Source organism: Pimephales promelas, chromosome 11 (assembly GCF_988280905.1).
Source record: "Pimephales promelas chromosome 11, fPimPro1.hap1.1, whole genome shotgun sequence".
Classification (NCBI taxonomy): domain Eukaryota; kingdom Metazoa; phylum Chordata; class Actinopteri; order Cypriniformes; family Leuciscidae; genus Pimephales; species Pimephales promelas.
Genome location: NC_142779.1, coordinates 36188570 through 36203778, shown reverse-complemented (window position 1 = coordinate 36203778; position 15209 = coordinate 36188570). Strand labels below are relative to the sequence as shown.

General features: G+C 43.3%; 1 protein-coding gene across 6 annotated transcripts in view; it reads left to right on the top strand.

Annotated features, from left to right (window-relative positions):
* The window catches only part of dst (dystonin), a 302233-nt gene that overhangs the window by 62920 nt on the left and 224104 nt on the right, over window positions 1-15209 (top strand). For all 6 annotated transcript variants that reach the window (XM_089117354.1, XM_089117353.1, XM_089117352.1 and 3 more), the window contains one exon: window positions 1018-1110. In XM_089117354.1, coding sequence (XP_088973480.1) covers window positions 1018-1110 — 93 coding nt within the window. The remainder of the gene's footprint in view (window positions 1-1017; window positions 1111-15209) is intronic.

The window sequence follows — 15209 nt, the reverse complement described above, 5'->3', positions numbered from 1 at the left end:
GTTCTGTAAACTTTAAAACCTTCAATAGAAATAAGTTCTATTCTAAGTTCTAGTTTTACTCAAGATGACATCATAAATCATAAACCCTTTAGCTGTGACTGCACATACACTATAGCACGACGTCTCATTTGTTTTGCTTCAGTACATATATTTCTGTAAAATATGCATTAAGAAATCATTACTTATCCAAGAACAAGCATGGTTACAGTTGTGGGAAAGCTGTGATATAGTCATCACTGCAGGCTATTATTATTATGATACACATAATCCTAATTCATTGTTTTGTTTTCATTATTTGCATTACAACCAATGAATATTAACCAATAAGCTACAAGTCATACATAAGTGCGTACCTGTGATTTGATCATGGGTAAGGAGATGTTTTGGTAACTCTTCTAAATGCAACTAATAATAATAATATTAATAAATAATTAATAATAATACAATACAAACTGAAATCAGCAATACCAGTCTGACAACTTGGCCCATTATTGTAGAAAGTTCACTTTAAATGTGACCGTTTTAATCAGAAAATCTAAAACTAAGCATGCAATTTGCAATCTAATCAAGAGTCCCCATTACTCCAATATCAGTTCTGTACTGTACTGCCCTCGTGTGGTGAGCACATCAATGTCATAAGCAACATGTCTTTTGTCACAGCTTTATTGCTCTTAGAATTATGTTTATAATCAAGCCATATAACCAAAGATTAGTTCTGGAAAAAAAATGCATTTTTAATTGCAGTGTTATAAAAAAGACTTGTTGCCATCAACATGTACAAATAATATTAAATTAAATTAAATCTTACTGAATCCAAAATATAGCCTTGCATATTGCAATATTGATGTTTTTTGGCATTTACAGTTAAATTGCATATGGTTTTGTATGAGTCTATAAACATTTATTGATTTAAACTAAAATGTCTTTATATATGCAGTCATGTGTTTCATGTCTTCATGGAATGCTTTCAGAGCACTGTAAGATTATGTTTTATCACTCATCATAACGTGTCCTCAGGTGAAACTGGTGAACATCAGGAACGATGACATAACGGATGGAAACCCAAAACTGACATTGGGGTTAATATGGACCATAATTCTGCACTTTCAGGTGAGTCAACTATTGTTGTGTTGGTCATTTGTCCAGTTAAAGTTGTGTGCGGGATGTCCGCCATGTTTATTCCTCACAAGGTGAAACGATGAGGATATGCCAATTGTTTTGTCTGAGTCTCATTCTGTTGCATGACTAGCATTCTTGTACAATGTTTCAGCAAAAACCGCTCTCATTTTGCAGTTCATTCTCTGACCACAAGAGGTCGGACATGTATTTGCTCGAGGGTGTGCAGATATTCAGTGAAATGAGACAAATGTACAGTATTTACTTCAGTCTGTGGTCTGTGATCCGTAACCAGCATTGCTTTATTTGGCTGCTGTATTTCAGCAGATACAGACAGTAGATGTATGTTGGCGTGAGAAGGCAAACATGGTGTTATTGTATAAAATCCCTAACATACAAACATCAACGTTTTCATTTTTAACAGTTACTCCTGGAGCTTTTAAGCTACAACCACCCATAACACCCTAGCAACCATTGTGCCTATCAACCACTGAGGAACCACCGAGCATGTCTTAAAACACTTACAACTTCTTACCAACTGTCTTATAATGTCCTAGAAACTACCCAGAACACATTTGCAACTGCATAGAAACCAAAACACACCAACAACCACCTAGCAACACCCTATCAACCACTCAGAACATCTCAGTAACTGCCTAGCGACTACCTAGTAATGCTTTGAACCACTTAGAAAGCACTCTGACACCTTAGCAACTACCTAGCAACACCTTAACAACCACCTAGAACATATTAGCAACTGCCTATCAACGCCCTGGTAAGTTCTGAACCCCCTTGCAACTGCCTAGTTACACCTTAACAACCACCCTAGCAACTGCCTATCAGCACCCTAGTAAGTTCTGAACGCCCTTGCAACTGCCTATTACTATATTTTATATTTTTCAAGGAGCATTAGTTCAACGTCGAGTTGATTAAAGTAGCCTATTACTGTAATGTTTCCTGCATGTTGTGTGATGCTTTCTCCGGTGTGTGTAAAGTCTCAGTGTGGCCGTGTAAATTGGTTGCAATCTGAAACATCACCGATAGAGGCGGCTAAAAAATACATATAGCACCTTTAAGTAAAAAAAAAAACTGTTCAAAATTGTAAACTGCGTCCCTGGGCTCCTGTGTTTGGTTTCATTCCTCGACCAACACCAGTGCATCCTGGGATGAATATCCCCTGCTCAATTTGAACACACTGTCCCACTTTCAAAGCGGCGGATTATTAATATCCTTGGCTCGTTTTGAGATGATGTTATGAGGGAAGAATGTTAGCCTGACGCAGAAGTCGACCCGAGTCTCAGTTAAAAACCCAAACCATCACAGCTCTTCCTAATTCACATCTCCAGAGTGCGAGAAAGACACCTCGTTCTGGCAAACCACGCTGGCCCAGCCTCCCTGACGGCCCTCAGTCGGCTGAAGGCAGAAAAATGCATTTCTGAGGCATATCCAAAGAATGTGTTAAATAATGCTTGGGTTCATAAAACTTGCTGACAGGTAGCGTGGGGACGTGCAGAAGCACCTGCCGCTGTCACTCTCACGCGAGCCGTTGGGCATGAAGCCTGTTCCCTCATGATCTACAGTAGAGTTGTTTTTGATGGCTCTGCTCAGACATTAGTCTCTCAGGGCTGATTTTTTTTTAACTATGTTCATTTTTTTGCCCTGTGGTCTCTTCTTTGGAAGTATCTAGTTTTGAAAAAGATCCTGATTAAAACACTATCACAATTCACTGTAGATGCTCTTTAGGCAATAACTTTAGGAATAACGCTGTTATTCATTTATACAATATTAACCGCTGGCATCTGAATACGGTCTCTTTGAACATGCGTTCCGAGGCATTTAGTTCTGAATCAAGCTGGCGTTTGCCGTTAAGCTTTTGCTTGTCGTTTTTGCCTTATAATCATGCTTTGAAGTCCTTGAATAAAGAGTGTATGTTAAGACAGTGCAGAATATTGAGTTTAGATTTGATGGGAAATTCCAGGTTTGCTTTATTTGTTTGTTCGTTTATGTCATGTCTGCACAGAAGAAAACCCGACTACTACATATACAGTCCATCATGCTGGGGGCTGAGGAGAATTTGAACTAGTCAGCTTGCTACCATTTAACACGGGCAGTTTTAAACAGCAGCCCCGGCCCCTGACCTTGGGGAATCACTCATTGTCAAAACTAAAAATCTGTGAAGAGTCTGAAGCCATAAAGGGAAAGTGGGAGAGCTTGTGCCAAAACAAGATCAGATATGATACTTGCTCACCCTGCTGAAACAGTCAGCATAAGGCATGTTTTGCATGCTGGGACCAGCATATGTTGTCTTTTGGGTGCTGGTATGATCCCATAATAATAAAGACCATAACAAGACCATAATAAAAACTTTTATGTGTTACATATAATGTTTTTAGTGTGTGTTTGTATTTAAAGAACACGACGATTTTCCAAATTAATTCTAATAAATTATTTACCTGCTATTAACAAGATAACACTGAAGCTAAGAGCAACAACAAGAACAGAAAAAGAGAAGAGATAGGCTGAAACACAACTACAACTGACTCACAGCCACACAGCCTTAGATGAAATCAACTCCAACTATTTTTTCATATGGTTGTGTGTACAAAGGTTGTTGAGGTCTGTTTGAAGTCACCATTATGGTGATTAGTGTTCCATTTAGTTGGGCACTGCCACTTTGTCATTGACTTTGGTTGAATTAATTCTCAAATTCACTAACCATCACTATACCAGCACTAACCAGCATTACCCATCCTGGACCAGCACTATACCAGCACTAATCAGCCCTATACCAGCATTAACCAGTATTACCCATCCTGGACCGGCACTAATCAGCCCTATACCAGCACTAACCAGCATTACCCATCCTGAGCCAGCACTATACCAGCATTAACCATCACTATACCAGCACTAACCAGCATTACCCATCCTGGACCAGCACTATACCAGCACTAATCAGCCCTATACCAGCATTAACCATCACTATACCAGCACTAACCAGCATTACCCATCCCGGACCAGCGCTATACCAGCACAAATCAGCCCTATACCAGCATTAACCAGTATTACCCATCCTGAACCAGCACTATTCAGCCCTATACCAGCATTAACCATCACTATACCAGCACTAACCAGCATTACCCATCCTGGACCAGCACTATACCAGCACTAATCAGCCCTATACCAGCATTAACCAGTATTACCCATCCTGGACCAGCACTAATCAGCCCTATACCAGCATTAACCATCACTATACCAGCATTAACCAGCATTACCCATCCTGGACCAGCACTAATCAGCCCTATACCAGCATTAACCAACATTGCCCATCGTGGACCAGCACTAATCAGCCCTATACCAGCATTAACCATCACTATACCAGCACTAACCAGCATAACACTTCCTGGACCAACATTATACAGCACTGATCAGCCCTATACCAGCATTAACCATCACTATACGAGCACTAACCAGTATTACCCATCCTGGACCAGCATTATACCAGCACTAATCAGCCCTATACCAGCAATAACCATCACTATACCAACACTAACCAGTATTACCCATCCCGGACCAGCACTGTACCAGCACTAATCAGCCCTATACCAGCATAAACCATCACTATACCAGCACTAACACCAGCATTACCCATCCTGGACCAGCACTATACCAACATTAATCAGCACTATTCCAGCCCTAACCAGCATTAACCAGTCTGGACCAGCACTATACCATCACTAATCAGCACTATACCAGCCCTAACCAGCATTACCCATCCTGGACCAGAACCATACCAGCACTAACCAGCATTACCCATCCTGGACCAGCACTATACCAGCCTTTATCAGCATTAACCAGCCCAGAACAGCACTATAGACCATTTCAAAAGATGTAAACAACACTGGTCCAGAAGCACTTCCTGTTTCAGTTTTTTAACACTACATAAAAGCTGGGATAAAATACAACCAACAGAACATTTAAAACTGAATCAAAAAGTTAAACAAACATCTTTAAGATGTTTTCTTTACATGTGAAATAAAGAAAACAGTTACAAACTGAAACAGGAAGTGCTTCTGGACCAGTGTTGTTTACATCTTTTGAAATGGTCTATACCAGCCTATATCAGCATTAACCAGTCTGGACCAGCGCTATGCCAACATTAATCAGCACTATACCAGCCCTAACCAGCATTAACCAGTCTGGACCAGCACTATACCATCACTAATCAACACTATACCAGCCCTAACCAGCACCCATCCTGGACCAGAACCATACCAGCACTAACCAGCATTACCCATCCTGGACCAGCACTATACCAGTCATTATCAGCATTAACCAGCCCGGAACAGCACTATACCAGCCTATATCAGCATTAACCAGTCTGGACCAGCACTAGCCAGTCTTGACCAGCACTATTCCAGCCGTGCTGTATACTATACGCTACAAACTAACTCATAAGCATAGCGTTTAAAGAACTTTCCTTCTTGTCAGATGTGTGTGCATTTCAGACTTGTTTTCCTTTTTTGTGTATTAAAACACCCTTAACTTTATAAAGCCGTTTGTAGCATTTTGCCGCATGGTTACTATAAATTTCGAGGAAGTTTCTAGGGATCTGTCCTCAAGTGTGTTTGGCTTTATGGTGGTGAGATGTGGCAAAAGTAGCAGCACATTTTGTATAAGTACCCGGCCTAAAACAATTGAACTCAATAGTAATAGAGATTTTACCTTAGCTAACACCCTTAATTAACTATAAATGAATGTTTGTTCAATAGTTTTTGTGTAAACTAATTAAGTTGGCTTGAGAAAGCCAACTTACTGAAATCCTATTTAAACTTATTAGTGGTGCTTGCTGAAAGCAAGGCAACACTATTACTATTGTGTTTTTTGAGTCGGCCCAAAAGTTTGGCACGCTACTCCTCCCGCAGTTTTTGTCACACACCCATGAATGAGGTCTCAAAACGTGCGGAATATTCGGGAATGGTGTGCTATGACTTTTCTAAGCGATCGGGGGTACGATGTTCGCCTGAAGGGCGAACAAATTTCCCAAAAATCCCATAGACTTAACATTGCGACAAACTTTGACGACTCATAGCTCCGAGCGAGAATTTCACAGAAGCCTGCGATTTACCACATTTGAAGAGGCTGACAGGCTCTGTAAGAACATACCTCACAATGGGGTAAAAGTTGCACCCCTGGGGGGCAGGAGCTGCCCAAATTTTCCCCCATTGACTCCCATGTTATTTATTATTCTTCTTCTTATTATTCTGGCCACTTTTTGGTTCGCTACTCCTCCCGCAGATTTTGTCACAGACCCATGGGTGAGGTGTCAAATCGACCGGCTCATTTAGGAGAGGTGTGCTATGACTTTTCTAAGAGATCGGGGGTACGATGTTCGCCCCAGGGGCGAAAAACGGCCAAAAAAAAACCCATAGACTTAACATGGCGAAAAAATTTGACGAGTCATAGCTCTGAGCGAGGATTTCGCAGAAACTTGCAATTTACCACATTTGAAGAGGCTGACAGGCTCTTTAAGAAAATACCTCACAATGGGGTAAAGGTTGCACCCCTGGGGGGCAGGAGCTCCCCAAATATTTTTCCCATTGAAATTTTCTAGTATAGCATTTTACTATTCCAGGAAAAAGTTTGGAGCACTCCTACGTCCACATTTTTTGTCACAAACCCATGAATGAGGCATCAAATCGTGCGGCCTATTGAGGAGAAGTGTCAAATGAATTTTATAAGAGATCAGGGGTACGGTGCTCGCCCCAGGGGCGAACAAATTTCCAAAAAATCCCATAGACTTAACATTGAGACAAACTTTGACGACTCATAGCTCCGAACAACGATTTCGGAAAAATGTGTGATTTTCCACATTTGAAGAGGCTTGCAGGCTCTGTAAGAATATACCTCACAATGGGGTAAAAGTTGCACCCCTGGGGGGCAGGAGCTGCCCAAAATTTTTCCCCATTGACTTACTATGGTGAAGTACGTCCCATCAAATGCATGTGTTTTTCCTACTATGGTAAATTGCATAGGGATTTTGTATTGAACATAGCTCTGGATCACAGTGTCATAGAGACAAGGGGGCGGGCTCATTTTACTCAGACGACCAATCAGTCTCTCAGGATCATTGTGATGCTATCAAGCCACGCCCTAGCAACCATATAGAGCACCTTAGCAACAACTCCCATAGACTTCCATTGAAAGAGATCAAAGGGATATCTCCGGATAGAAGTGTCATAGAAACACAAGGGTGGTCTTGTTTGAATCGGGGTAGCAAACAGCCAATCAGGAATCACCTCAACAATTTCTGGCCACACCCTAGCAACCATTATCGAGCACCTTAGCAACCAAATTTTAAAGAGGGATATCTTCCATTGTGAATGTCATACAGGCTTGGGAGTTGTATTATATCAATTATACTGACAAGCAGCCTTTGGAGATTCATGATTGGCAGCTGCCAAGCCACTCCCTAGCAACCAAAAAGAGTACCCTAGCAACCATTTTGCAAGGCCTACATCTCTGCATCAGAACATCGTATAGAGATGGGGGTTGGTTTTTACATTCACATTGACTTTGGAGCTTCATGATTGGAAGCTGCCAAGCCACTCCCTAGCAACCAAACAGAGTACCCTAGCAACCGTTTTGCAAGACCTATATCTCTGCATCAAAACATCGTATAGAGATGGGGGTTGGTTTATCCATTCACATTGACTTTGGAGCTTCATGATTGGCAGCTGCCAAGCCACTCCCTAGCAACCAAACAGAGTACCCTAGCAACCGTTTTTCAAGACCTATATCTCTGCATCAAAACATCGTATAGAGATGGGGTTTGGCTCTTTTTACTCATGTTAGGTTCTTTAAGAAAATACCTCACAATGGGGTAAAAGTTGCACCCCTTGGGGGCAGGAGCTCCCCAAATTTTTCCCATTGAAAAATTTCTAGTATAGCATTTTACTATTCCAGGAAAAAGTTTGGAGCACTCCTACGTCCACAGTTTTTGTCACAGACCCATGAATGAGGCATCAAATCGTGCGGCCTATTGAAGAGAAGAGTCCTATCACTTTTATCAGAGATCGGGGGTACGGTGTTCGACCCAGGGGCGAACAAATTTCCAAAAAATCCCATAGACTTAACATTGAGACAAACTTTGACGACTCGTAGCTCCAAACAAGGATTTCGGACAAATGTGAGATTTTCCACATTTAAAGAGGCTGGCAGGCTCTTTAAGAACATACCACACAATGGGGTAAAAGTTGCACCCCTGGGGGGCAGGAGCTGCCCAAAGTTTCCCCATTGACTTACTATGGTGAAGGACGTCCCATCAAATGCATGTGTTTTTCCTACTATGGTAAATTGCATAGGGATTTTGTATTGAACATAGCTCTGGATCACAGTGTCATAGAGACAAGGGGGCGGGCTCATTTTACTCAGACGGCCAATCAGTCTCTCAGGATCATTGTGAAGCTATTAAGCCACGCCCTAGCAACCATTTAGAGCACCTTAGCAACAACTCCCATAGACTTCCATTAAAAGAGATCAAAGGGATATCTCAGGATAGAAGTGTCATAGAAACATGAGGGTGGGCTCGTTTGACTTGGGCCAGCAAACAGCCAATTATGAATCACCTCAACAATTTCTGGCCATGCCCTAGCAACCATTGTAGAGCACCTTAGCAACCAAAATCCAAAGAGGGATATCTTCCATTCTGAATGTCATAGAGGCATGGGAGTTGGTTTATATCATTCATACTGACAAGCAGCCTTTGGAGTTTCATGATTGACAGCTACCAAGCCACTCCCTAGCAACCAAACAGAGTACCCTAGCAACCATTTTGCAAGACTTTATCTCTGCATCAAAACATCGTATAGAGATGGGGGTTGGTTTATACATTCACATTGACTTTGGAGCTTCATGATTGGCAGCTGCCAAGCCACTCCCTAGCAACCAAACAGAGTACCCTAGCAACCGTTTTTCAAGACCTATATCTCTGCATCAAAACATCGTATAGAGATGGGGTTTGGCTCTTTTTACTCATGTTAGCAAACATGACTTGCTACATGCTACACATGCTAGCAGTGAATAGCTACATGCTAATATTGATTAGCTAAGTGCTAAATCATGCCATGAATGTTATAAAAACTCTATAGTAACCATATGTGAACACTACCAACCACCTAGTAACACCATAGCAACCACCCAGAATACCATAGCAACCACCTAGCAACACCCTAGCAACCACCAAGAATACCCTAGCAACCACCTAGCAACAGCCTAGCAACCACACAGAACACCCTAGCAACCGCCTAGTAACACCCTAGCAACCATATAGAACACCCTAGCAACCACATAGCAACACCCTAGCAACCACCCAGAACACCCTAGCAACCACCTAGCAACACCCTGGCAACCATCTATAACACCCTAGCAACCACCTAGAACACCTTAGCAACCACCTAGCAACCACTCAGAACACCCTAGCAACCACCTAGCAACACCATAGCAACCACCCAGAACACCCTAGCAACCGCCTAGCAACACCCTAGCAACCACCCAGAACACCCTAGCAACCACCCAGAACACCCTAGCAACCGAGCGAGCTTTTTGCCACTGCAAGCACCACTTCACATTTTCCTCTGGAAATGTACATTCTAGTTAGTGGTGCTTGCTGAAAGCAAGGCAACACTATTACTATTGTGTTTTTTGAGCCGGCCCAAAAGTTTGGCACGCTACTCCTCCCGCAGTTTTTGTCACACACCCATGAATGAGGTCTCAAAACGTGCGGAATATTCGGGAATGGTGTGCTATGACTTTTCTAAGCGATCGGGGGTACGATGTTCGCCCGAAGGGCGAACAAATTTCCCAAAAATCCCATAGACTTAACATTGCGACAAACTTTGACGACTCATAGCTCCGAGCGAGGATTTCACAGAAGCCTGCGATTTACCACATTTGAAGAGGCTGACAGGCTCTGTAAGAACATACCTCACAATGGGGTAAAAGTTGCACCCCTGGGGGGCAGGAGCTGCCCAAATATTCCCCCATAGACCCCCATGTTATTTATTAGTGGTGCTTGCAAAGCAACACTATTGTTATCCTGCATACTTATTATTCTTATTCAACTTCCGCCCTTTTTTTGGCACGCTACTCCTCCCGCAGCTTTTGTCACAGACCCATGGGTGAGGCGTCAAATCGACCGGCTCATTTAGGAGAGGTGTGCTATGACTTTTCTAAGAGATCGGGTGTACGATGTTCGCCCCAGGGGCAAAAAACCGGCCGAAAAAATCCCATAGACTTAACATTGCGTCAAACTTTGACGAATCGTAGCTCAAAACGAGGATGTCGCAGAAACGTGTAATTTACCACATTTGAAGAGGCTGACAGGCTCTGTAAGAACATACCTCACAATGGGGTAAAAGTTGCACCCCTGGGGTACAGGAGGGGCCCAAAGTTGCCCCATTGACTTACTATGGTGAAGGACGTCCCATCAAATGCATGTGTTTTTCCTACTATGGTAAATTGCATAGGGATTTTGTATTGAACATAGCTCTGGATCACAGTGTCATAGAGACAAGGGGGCGGGCTCATTTTACTCAAACGACCAATCATTCTCTCAAGATCATTGTGAAGCTATTAAGCCACGCCCTAGCAACCATTTAGCACACCTTAGCAACAACTCCCATAGACTTCCATTAAAAAAGATCAAAGGGATATCTCAGGATATAAGTGTCATAGAAACATAAGGGTGGGCTCGTTTGATTTGGGCTGGCAAACAGCCAATCCTGAATCACCTCAACACTTACTGGCCACGCCCTAGCAACCATTATCGAGGACCTTAGCAACCAAATTTTAAAGAGGGATATCTTCCATTCTGAATGTCACAGAGGCATGGGAGTTGTATTATATCAATCAAACTGACAAGCAGCCTTTGGAGATTCATGATTGGCAGCTGCCAAGCCACTCCCTAGCAACCAAACAGAGTACCCTAGCAACCATTTTGCAAGGCCTACATCTCTGCATCAGAACATTGTATAGAGATGGGGGTTGGTTTATACATTCACTTTGACTTTGGAGCTTCATGATTGGCAGCTGCCAAGCCACTCCCTAGCAACCAAGCAGAGTACCCTAGCAACCATTTTGTAAGACCTATATCTCTGCATTAAAACATTCTATAGAAATGGGGGTTGGTTTATACATTCACTTTGACTTTGGAGCTTCATGTTTGGCAGCTGCCAAGCCACTCCTTAGCAACCAAACAGAGTACCCTAGCAACCGTTTTGCAAGACCTATATCTCTGCATCAAAACATCATATAGAGATGGGGTTTGGCTCTTTTTACTCATGCTAGCAAACAGGACTTGCTACATGCTACACATGCTAGCAGTGAATAGCTACATGCTAATATTGATTAGCTAAGTGTTAAATCATGCCATGAACATTATAAAAACTCTATAGTAACCATATATGAACACTACCAAACACTTAGTAACACCATAGCAACCACCCAAAATACCATAGCAACCAACTAAAACACCCTAGCAACCACCTAGAAACACCATAGCAACCACCCAGAACACCCTAGCAACCGCCTAGCAACACCCTAGCAACCGCCTAGCAACCATCCAGAACACCTTAGCAACACCCTAGCAACCACCTAGCAACACCCTAGCAACCACCCAGAATACCCTAGCAACCACCTAGCAACACCCTAGAAACCACCTAGAACACCCTAGCAACCATGTAGAAACACCCTACCAACCACCCAGAACACCCTATCAACCACCTATCAACACCCTAGCAACCACCTAGAACACCCTAGCAACCGCCGAGCAACACCCTAGCAACCACCCATAACACCCTAGCAAACACCTAGCAACACCCTAGCAACCACCCAGAACACCCTAGCAACCACCTAGCAACACCCTAGCAACCACTCAGAACACCATAGAAACCACCCAGAACACCCTAGCAACCGGGTGGTGAGTTTTGCCACTGCAAGCACCACTTCACATTTTCCTCTGGAAATGTACATTCTAGTTAGTGGTGCTTGCAAAGCAACACTATTGTTATCCTCCATACTTATTATTCTTCTTCTTATTATTCCGTACAAATTTTGACGCGCTACTCCTCCCGCAGTTTTTGTCACAGACCCATGAATGAGGTGTCAAAACGTGCGGCTTATTCGGGAATGGTGTGCTATGACTTTTCTAAGAGATTGGGGATACGATGTTCGCCCCAGGGGCGAAAAACCAGCCGAAAAATCCCATAGACTTAACATTGCGTCAAACTTTGACGAATCGTAGCTCAAAACGAGGATGTCGCAGAAACGTGTAATTTACCACATTTGAAGAGGCTGGCAGCCTCTGTAAGAACATACCTCACAATGGGGTAAAAGTTGCACCCCTGGGGTACAAGAGGGGCCCAAAGTTGCCCCATTGACTTACTATGGTGAAGGACGTCCCATCAAATGCATGTGTTTTTCCTACTATGGTAAATTGCATAGGGATTTTGTATTGAACATAGCTCTGGATTACAGTGTCATAGAGACAAGGGGGCGGGCTCATTTTACTCAGACGACCAATCAGTCTCTCAAGATCATTGTGAAGCTATTAAGCCACGCCCTAGCAACCATTTAGCACACCTTAGCAACAACTCCCATAGACTTCCATTAAAAAAGATCAAAGGGATATCTCAGGATATAAGTGTCATAGAAACATAAGGGTGGGCTCGTTTGATTTGGGCCAGCAAACAGCCAATCCTGAATCACCTCAACACTTACTGGCCACGCCCTAGCAACCATTATCGAGGACCTTAGCAACCAAATTTCAAAGAGGGATATCTTCCATTCTGAATGTCACAGAGGCATGGTAGTTGTATTATATCAATCAAACTGACAAGCAGCCTTTGGAGATTCATGATTGGCAGCTGCCAAGCCACTCCCTAGCAACCAAACAGAGTACCCTAGCAACCATTTTACAAGAACTACATCTCTACATCAGAACATCGTATAGAGATGGGGGTTGGTTTATATCATTCATACTGACAAGCAGCCTTTGGAGTTTCATGATTGGCAGCTGCCAAGCCACTCCCTAGCAACCAAAAACAGTACCCTAGCAACCATTTTGTAAGACCTATATCTCTGCACCAAAACATCGTATAGAGATGGGGGTTGGTTTATACATTCACATTGACTTTTGAGGTTCATGATTGGCAGCTGCCAAGCCACTCCCTAGCAACCAAACAGAGTACCCTAGCAACCATTTTGCAAGACCTATATCTCTGCATCAAAACATCGTATAGAGATGGGGGTTGCCTCTTTTTACTCATGCTAGCAAAAAGGACTTGCTACATGTTAAGCATGCTAGCAGTGAATAGCTACATGCTAATATTGATTAGCTAAGTGTTAAATCATGCCATGAACATTATAAAAACTCTATAGTAACCATATGTGAACACTACTAACCACCTAGTAACACCATAGCAACCACCCAGAAGACCCTAGCAACCACCTAGCAACACCATAGCAACCACCCAGAACACCCTAGCAACCGCCTAGCAACACCCTAGCAACCGTCTAGCAACCATCCAGAACACCTTAGCAACACCCTAGCAACCACCTAGCAACACCCAAGAAACCACCCAGAACACCCTAGCAACCACCTAGCAACACCTTAGCAACCACCCAGAATACCCTAGCAACCACCTAGCAACACCATAGCAACCACCCAGAACACCCTAGCAACACCCTAGCAACCATCCAGAATACCTTAGCAACACCCTAGCAACCGCCTAGCAACACCCTAGCAACCACCCAGAACACCTTAGCAACCACCCACAATACCCTAGCAACCGCATAGCAACACCATAGCAACCACCCAGAACACCCTAGCAATCACCTAGCAACACCCTAGCAACCACCTAGCAACCATCCAGAACACCTTAGCAACACCCTAGCAACACCCTAGCAACACCCTAGCAACCACTCAGAACACCCTAGCAACCACCTAGCCACATGCTAGCAACCATCTTGCAACACCCTAGCAACCACTCAGAACGCCATAGCAACCGCCTAACAACACCCTAGCAACCACCCAGAACACCATAGCAACCACCTAGCAACCACCCAGAACACCCTAGCAACCGCCTAGCAACACCCTAGCAACCACCCAGAACACCCTAGCAACCACCCAGAACACCCTAGCAACCGAGCGAGCTTTTTGCCACTGCAAGCACCACTTCACATTTTCCTCTGGAAATGTACATTCTAGTGTTGTGAATACTATTCTCCAAGACAAAACTTTGGCACGCTACTCCTCCCGTATTTTTTGTCGTAGACCCATGAATGAGGTGTCAAATCGACCGGCTCATTTAGAAGAGGTGTGCTATGACTTTTCTAAGCGATCGGTTGTACGATGTTCGTCTGGCGGGCGATAAATCGGCCGAAAAAAGTCCCATAGACTTAACATTGGCACCAAATTTGTGAGATCATATCTTTTGACCAGAAGGTCGTAGAAACTTGGGGTTGGGCTCTTTTGACTCGGCCTATCATGCAGCTAACAAATAGTGACATAATAACTTCATATTAATGCCCTAGCAACCACTTAGGGCAGCCTAGCAACCATAAAACAACATATTCAAGACATATCTCAGCTCCAGAAAATAGAAGATACATGGATTTTGCCTTTTTTTGACTCAAACTGTCAACTAGTCTTTAAATATCATCTTATAAACTGTATAAGCACACCATAGCAACCATGTAGGGTACCCTAGTAACCACACTAACACACGAATAAGCCATATCTCAGCCCCAGAACATCGTACACACATGATTGTTGGCTCGTATGCAATTCTGTAACACACCCTAGCAACCGGGTGGTGAGTTTTGCCACTGCAAGCACCACTTCACATTTTCCTCTGGAAATGTACATTCTAGTGTTGTGAATACTATTCTCCAAGACAAAACTTTGGCACGCTACTCCTCCCGCATTTTTTGTCACAGACACATAAATGAGGTGTCAAATCGACCAGCTCGTTAAGGAGAGGTGTGCTATGACTTTTCTAAGAGATCGGGTGTACGATGCTTGTCTAGCGGGCGAT